The 7844-nt window shown below is 59.4% G+C and overlaps 1 protein-coding gene and 1 non-coding gene across 2 annotated transcripts in view; one reads left to right on the forward strand and one right to left on the reverse strand.

Moving 5' to 3' along the window:
* LOC104869252 (NADH-cytochrome b5 reductase 3) overlaps positions 1-4359 on the forward strand; it is an 11978-nt gene extending 7619 nt beyond the window's left edge. Inside the window, exons 7-9 of the mRNA XM_010634397.3 lie at positions 67-152; positions 1400-1499; positions 3530-4359. Coding sequence (XP_010632699.1) covers positions 67-152; positions 1400-1499; positions 3530-3702 — 359 coding nt within the window. The 3' untranslated portion in view covers positions 3703-4359. The remainder of the gene's footprint in view (positions 1-66; positions 153-1399; positions 1500-3529) is intronic.
* A 2807-nt stretch (positions 4360-7166) lies between these two features.
* On the reverse strand, positions 7167-7316 carry LOC117287002. The gene has a single exon (XR_004518190.1). It is a non-coding gene; the product is annotated as a U12 minor spliceosomal RNA (small nuclear RNA).
* Between the last annotated feature and the right edge of the window lie 528 nt (positions 7317-7844).

Consider the following 7844-nt stretch of genomic DNA (forward strand, 5'->3'; position numbering starts at 1 on the left):
GGGGGGTCGGGCGCCTCCCACCCTGCGGGCGCTCACCTGGGGCCCACACGGGGCGCTGTTCTGCAGGTATCACACCCATGCTGCAGGTGATCCGAGCCATCCTGAAGGACCCGGATGATCACACCGTGTGCTACCTGCTCTTTGCCAACCAGGTCAGTGGCCGCTCCTCTGAATGTGTCCTGCACCTGTGGGGCCCCTCTGGGCAGTGTTCAGGGGTCCACACGGCTCTGTGGAGGTCTGGGCTGATGGGTGGGGGGCTCTGCACAGCACGGGGGCCGGTGTGACCCAGTGCATGGGCTGCTGGAGGGAGTCCCCGGGGCGCCCCCGCAAGGTCCCAGACGCCAGTGCTCCTTTGCCCAGAGCAGAGCTTGGAGCCTTGGAGGAGCAGTAGGGGTGATCCCAGCCAGAGACAGTGGGACCTGGATCACAGACGAGGGGTGTTGACGCTGGCTCCCTGAACTGGAGGGTGTTTGAAGCCAGGTCTCCACCCGAGCCCACTGCCTGCCCACCCTGGCCTGCTGTGTGGCCTGCTGCCAGGGTCTGTCTGGGTTCAGTGTGTGCGACAGTGGGATCTCGATTGATCGTGGTGTCCTTTTCTGGGGACTCTGTGGCAAGACCCCTGTGTCTCTCAGATGTGACACAGGTCATCTCGTCCCCAGGGCTCTGCCAGCCCACGCTGCCACCTGTGAGGCCATCGAGCCCCGACTGGGAGGGGCTTGCCCGAGTCCTCCTCCCTGCACAGCTGCGGAGACTCCCCCAGGACCAGCTGTGGGGACGAGCAGGAGGTCAAGGGAGGTGCTGGGCGGTGTCGGGTGGGGCCTGGAGGCCTGTGCAGGTGGCACGGCCCTCGGTGTCGCTCTGGACCGGGGTTCAGAGAGGGCCAGGCCACACATCTCCTAGGAAGCCTGGAAACAGGACTGTAATTGGACTCGGTGCGTGGCATCCAGCCCTGGTCCTCACACGTGCTAAACGCACGTTTGACCAGTGAGCTGTGTTCCCCTTTTTGTGGCACTGAGGATTGTACCCAGGGCCTTTGTATTGAGCTACAACCCCAATCCCCCTTTTGTTTGTTTGGTTGGTTTTTGGTACCGGGAATCGAACTTGGGTCTTTGCGCTTGCGAAGAGGGTGGTGGAACCACTGAGCGAAATTCCTGGCCCTTGAATCCCCTTTTGTAAATCTTGAGACAGGATCTTGCTGTGTTGGCCAGGTTGGGCTGGAACTTGTGACCCTCCTGCCTCAGCCTCCGGTGTGTTGTGATCACAGGCGTGCACTACCATAGCTGGCAGCTTTGCTAGGCTTCCTGGGCGAGGAGGCTGCAGGGCTGTGCCCACTGCCTTCAGGAAGCTCCCCTGAGTGGCCCGCCATGGGCACAATGACCTGTGGCCCTCTCCCCCGCAGACGGAGAAGGACATCCTGCTGCGGCCAGAGCTGGAGGAACTGAGGAACGCACATTCCACTCGCTTTAAGCTGTGGTACACGTTGGACAGGGCCCCCGAGGGTGAGCAGGGGAGCTGGCGGGAGGTACCCAAGTGGGGCCCTCTGCACACGGGTGGGCGGTGCTGGGGATCGGCTCAGAGAGGGCAGGCAGGTGCCCGGGTCACACAGCTGGGAGACACCTGACAGGACAGCAGCCTGGGTCCCGGCTTCCAGGCTCGACCTGCCCAGAACTTGACACCCCTCTTCTCTCTCATCGGCGTCACTGGGGGTGCAGTGTTGGGGCGGAACCAGGGCCGCAGGAGGCAGTGACTTAGGGCCAGGGTCCCCAGAACTTGAAATGAGGTCGCCTTCCGGGAACCAAACTACCCTTCCATTCCTGTTAGATCAAATGTGGGTAGCAGAGTATCGGAACATTCCTGTCTCACAGATGGTGTTATGCTGTTTGGCCCCAGGATCAGGGGACGGCAGGGCCTGGTAGGGCCAGCAGTAAAGGAGCCTTTGTCCCATGTGGAGGGGACAGCAGGATGGGGTAGAAACGCAGCCCTGTCCCAACAGAAAGGAGGAAAGAGCTGGGCTCTCCCTGCTGACCAGGGGTCCCGAAATGCATCTGCTTCCGGGTTGGGGAGGGGCTACTGCCCCCTGGTGGTGGTGCGCGGTACCGCGGGTCATCTCTTAGGACGGGGACCTTCACCCCAGCTAGGTACTGGGCAGTGAGTGTCCCAGTGTTTTCCGCTTGCCGAGGCTTTGCCGAGCCCTGGCACCAGGCATGAGCGAGGAAATAGAAATCGGCCAGTGTGGAGTTGGGGAGAGCATCTGGGACCCAGGCCAGTGCCGGAGCAGGGGGCGTCCGTGTACTGCACATGTCACGCGCCAGCTTGTCGCAGGCAGCTGTTTACAAAGTGATTCCTACTTTACAAATTGTGGTCTGTCTGAGCCCAGCTCCTTCCGGAAGGGATCCTAGGCAGCCTGTGAAGACTCACGTGATGAGGCAGGAGCGGTGCAAGTGGAAAGTGGGAGAGGAGGAAGAGCAAGGGCAGGGCTGTAAAAAGGAATCGGGAGTGAGGTTTGTGCAGAAGCATGGCCTGTGGTGTACACTGCCATGTGCGGGCATGGGTGTCACTGAGCTTCCCAGCAGCCGTGGCGAAAAGGGTCCCCGAGTTGAGTGGAAGAGGACTCCTGTTCAGCAGTCGACCCCTCCCAGCCCCAAGGCTGGCAGCCCCACTCCGCAGCCTCTGGCCTCGGGAGTCCCTTAGAGAGGACACGGTGTGATGCGCTGTGTTATGCGTCTCGGCAAGGTGCCTGGGGTCAGCCAGGCCCTTTGACCTCGGGCACCTGCTGTGTCTTCTCTGTTGGTGGTGTGGCACAGGGTGGAAATGAGCTGGAGTGGTTCCCGTTGGTGTTGGGGACAGAGACTGTGGGGCCAGAAACCACCACTCAGCCCCATCCAGCCCCGTGGGAACCCAGAGGCATGCGTCGGTGACCCATGGCCCTGTCTCCTCTCCCGATGCGTCCGTGCGCTGCCCAGCCTGCCGCGTGCCTCCCTGTGCCTCCTCTGAGGCCACACAGGAGGAGCCGCCCTGAGGTCACCTGCACACTGGGCGGAGCGTCCCCTGGTCGGCCGAGCTCCTCTGGCAGCCTGGCAGGGCCCCGGAGAGGACTCGCTCCTCCAGCTCCTTGTTGACTGAGCAGTGACCCTGCGCTGGGCACTGTGGGCACCAGGAGCACAGCTGCCTCATGGCCAAGGCCCCACGGAGAGGAGCTGGGCAGGGAGCCTGGGGCCTGAGTTGAGCGCAGGTGGTGGGTTTCTCTGAGCAGCACGGAGCGGGGTCTAACTGTAGTTCTGAGTCCCCTGGGCCTCAGTTTCCTCATCTGTACAATGGGGTCCATAACTGAAGGCTTTGTACCCTGTAAAGTGCGGTGCGGGCAGCTGGGAAGGGATTGGGTTCAGTTGCAGGCTACAGGGCCAGGACCCACGGCAGTGCTGGGTCCACCTCCGCCCGCCTTCCAGGGAAGGAGGACCGGGTGCCCTGGGTGGAGGATGCGGGGAGAGCAGAGGCCAGAGTCACCCTCGGTGCCCCCGTCTCCCCACAGGCTGGGACTACAGCCAGGGCTTTGTGAACGAGGAGATGATCCGCGACCACCTCCCAGCCCCGGGTGAGCAGACGCTGGTGCTGATGTGTGGGCCGCCGCCCATGATCCAGTTCGCCTGCCTGCCCAACCTGGAGCGCCTGGGCCACTCCAAGGAGCGCTACTTCACCTTCTGACGCGGGGGCCGCTGCCACCTCTGCCTCTGTCCACGCCCGTGCTGCCGCCTGTCCTTCCCTCCTGCCACACTGCCCGGCACTGGCCCACTTTGTGCCCCGGGACCTGGGTTCAGCCTGGCCTGCCCACGCCCTGGTGGTGCTGCCGGGGACACCCCGTCCCTACCTTCTGAACCCCGCCCCAGGCCCTGTGCTGAGGTCGCCAGCACCGGGCTCTCGGCTTGGAAAGGTGGGGATCCAGAGTTGGGGACCAGGGGCTCAGCCAGCCGCCCTTCACGCCACCCTCACTGACACTACACGAGATGACCTGAAGTCCCCTCCCCGGAGCCCGCAGGGCCTGCCAGCTGGAGCCTGGCTCTCAGGGGACCCCAGCATTTCTCCTGCGCCCCATACTGTACTCAGGCAGCCCCGTGCGGCCCAAGTCGCCAGCCTGGCAGAGTGCAGAAGTCCCAGCCCTGGGGGCACACAGACCCTCGGTGCCTCTGCCTCTGCCCACAGTTGGCGTCCTGTCCTCCCCAACGGGGACCTGCGAGGTGCCTGTTTTCTGAGCGATGTCCTTGGTGGCCTTTATATGACAACTGTGTCTGCCTCTTGCTTAGTGGCTTTTCAGAGTCATTTATGAGCAGAAAAAGTACTGAAGTAAAATTTTGCTACCATTAACCCTGCTGCAGACCCCGCTCCGTGATTGGCCTCACCAGGGCCAGGGGTCAGCCAGGGCCCCGTGATCCTTTCGGGACGTTTCCGTGAGCTCTGAAGTGTCACCAACACCTGGTGGCCCTGGAAGTGGGTGCTGGGAACGCGCCTGAAACTTGGAGTGGCTGCTGAGCCTCAGACAGGCCCCCCCGCCCAGGTGGACCCAAGACGGATAGCGAATCCCCCGCTCCCACACAGTTGGGTTTTTTTTTTTTTTTTTGGTTGTTTGAGACAGGGTCTCACTATGTAGTTGAGACTGACCTGGAACTCACTAGGCTGGAACTCACTAGGAACTCAGCCCAGGCTGGTCTCGAACTCACAGCGATCCTCCTGCCTCAGCCTCCCAAGAGCTGGGATCACAGGTGTGCGTTACCAGGCCCAGCTTGCACAGTTGGTTGTTTCCAGATTGTTCACCGGCAGGGTCCTCTGTCTGGCGTTTTGTTTTATTTATTTTTTGCAGTGCTGGGGATGGAACCCAGGGCCTCACATGTGCAAGGCACCACTGTGCCACCAAGCTGCACCCCAGCGCACATGCGTTGACTTCCTGGACAGGATCCCTAAAGCAAGGCCAGGGCATATCGCAGCCAGGGCAAAGGACCTGGGGCAGGCACTTGCTGGGTGGCCCAAGGAGGATGTGAAGGACACAGTCTGCAGGTTGCACAGGAAGGAACACCTTGTGCAGGCCTGGGCCGTGTAGCTCCCTCCTCTCACCTCCATTCTGACCCTGGCCCTTACCGCTTGCTTACATGGGCAGGGTTAGGGCTGGTCGTTCTCCGTACCAAGCAGGGACACACCTGAGGTCTCACTCTCTCCCCTGGCCCCTCTAAGGATGAAAACACAGAGCCAAAGGTCAGGGCTTGGCCAAGATCCTGCCTGCGTCCAGCCAAGAGGGTGTAAGAAGGGCATGAGTCCTGCGGGTCCCCACCGCCTGCCCCGTCTCCTTTCCCCAGCTATGAGATGGCTGAGCGCCTGCCCGGAATGTTGAGGCCCTGCGCCACACACAAGGTGGGGTAGGGCGAACCCGCTGTGCTCCCCAGGAGTGCAGATGTCTACACGTGGAATTGTAAACGGGCACACGAAGCACCACCCACGTTCTGAAGGAGCAGTAGAGCAAGGAGCTTTTGCTGAAACGACGCGGGACCGGCATGGGGACAGGGTGAGAGGCCAGATCTGGACCCTGGACTGTCCCAGGGTCCTGGCCCCAGATGCAGCCGGACTCCCAGGCCCTGCCCTTGGGGGGAGCTTTTTTCCGAGGCGGGGACAGTGCCTGGCCTTATTTCCAAAGAAAGCAGGGCTGGTTCCTCTGGCTCCACTGTCCCCAGACAGCGAGGGACTCTCTTGCCACTCCTGTCCCCACCTCCCAGGCTCTCAGGTGCCCTGGGGTCAGGGCCACCGCACAGGGTTCTTTCTCCACATCTACCTTACTCTGGCCGGCTGGGGCCGGTGGGGCTCCTGAGGCCCATAGAAGACGGGCCAGGGTTAGAGCTGGCTTTCCCAGCTCTTACCTGGTTTCTCCACACATCTGATGCTAGAATTTTACATTTAAGTAACATAACAGTACTCTGGGTGGAACCCAGGGTCTTTGTACTCTGCTACACCCCCAGCCCCTGTTTCCCCAGGTTGCCCAGACTGGGCTCAAACTTGTGATCCTCCTGCCTCAACTTCCAAGCAAGCCAGATTTTTAAATGCGGTTGAAGGTCTGTGAAGAGTACATAAATGCCACCTGACCTAAGGACACTGCGTGTTCGGTCTGTTTTTGTGGTGTTAGAGATTCAACCAACAGTCTTTAGGCACACGGCCGACACAGATACACCCCTCAGCCTTGCATCCATACTGACAAACGTACACCAGTGTAGTGAACATGGAAGCAGCTAGGGGAAATCCCCATGCTGCAGGTAGCAGGCAAGATAAACGCAGCCTGAGTGTTAGCTTGGAGTGGTTTGGAGTGATTAGGTTTGCAGTGAGATCATACTAAGTGTGTTAAGGGTGTGACAAGCTACAGTGAAGTCATTACAACCTGTTTGGAGTGATAGCAATGTGTGAAACGTGTGATAATGATAAGAAGAGGTATAAAAGACCCCAGGAACAGACCAACGTCGTCCGTCCTTGACGACCCGTCAAGTGGACCCGCCGAAGCTCTGCCCGAGACGCAGACACTCTGCCAGAGACGCTCTCCCGTTCGAGACGTCAGATGCCGGAGAACATCATGAGACCTTGAAGCACGTCGCAGCGCGACCCTGCCGCGTCCGACACCACCGGCGCCACAGACTCAGGTCGTATACCAGGACTCTTTTCCGCAATGACTCTAGCCTAGCTTTGGTGCCAGCCCGATTACCTTGGGCTGGCATACTGCTTATATTCCTTTGACTACCGCTATGCTTATTATGCTTATTTTCATATTCTCTTGTATGTGTGTGTTTGATGATATAATAAATGAGATTATTCTCGAAAAGCCACTTGCAGTCGATTAATATACGTGGGATCCCGAAACATAAAATCGGTGCTCGCGACAACCAGGAGGATCAATGCTGGAGGAATCGCTGAGAAACCACTCAGTGAACGGGTCTAACAACCCTGCCAAACATACAGATCCGTAACAGCCAATAGTACCACGAATCTCTGTGAATTAACCTGCCTCGCATGCGCAAGAGCCCGAGTTCGATGCCCGACACCTCCCCCAAAAAAGTAACCACGTTATAAAGGGGAGAAATGAAAAAAAACCTCACTGATGAAAATAATCCTCAGGCTAGTCTGCTTTTCAAAAGTGGAAGGGACGGGCAGATCGCGACTCCCAGGCATCCCGCAAAGTAGGCGGGTCACCTTAGGGGCAACCTTTACCCGCACAAAAATTCGTCTCACATTCGCAGTGAGGATTCGGGCGTCACCCCGAATCGTTATTTTCCTTACTCATAAGTTTAAGGCATAAAGGAGAACTGCTCTTGTCCCGTAGGTAATGAAAATCATTCTTATTTGACCTACGGTGATTATTAGATTGCGCACTGAACGGACAACCCGGTTCCCCTAAAGTTTATATTATTTATTGTTAACTTTTAATGTCGTTTTCAATTTTATTTGTTTGGGAGAGAGAAAGGCTCTCCAGAGTTCCCATAACTGTATGCAAATAAGGAACGAGCATCGCGAGGGCTCCCGGGAGGCGTCCCCACCCCTTCCGGTCCTTGTCTCGTTTAAATTGTCGCGAGAGTGGGCTGGCCGGACGTCGGAAGCAGCTCGTCGCTTCGTAGCGGCTGAGGGGGCGGGCTCGCGCGTTTCAGGGGTCTAAACTGCTCTCGGGTGGCTCGGCGGTTTAAGATGGCGGACATCTCCCTGGACGAGCTTATCCGAAAACGCGGAGTGGCGACGAAGGGGCGGTGAGCAGCCTTTTCTTCCTTCGGGGCTCGGGGTCCGCGGCCTGGCGGGGTTCGGGCGGAGAGGGGAGCGGCCCCGGCGCGACG

This window comes from Fukomys damarensis, unplaced genomic scaffold (genome assembly GCF_012274545.1).
Source record: "Fukomys damarensis isolate Sample0158 unplaced genomic scaffold, DMR_v1.0_HiC HiC_scaffold_19, whole genome shotgun sequence".
Taxonomy (NCBI): Eukaryota; Metazoa; Chordata; class Mammalia; order Rodentia; family Bathyergidae; genus Fukomys; species Fukomys damarensis.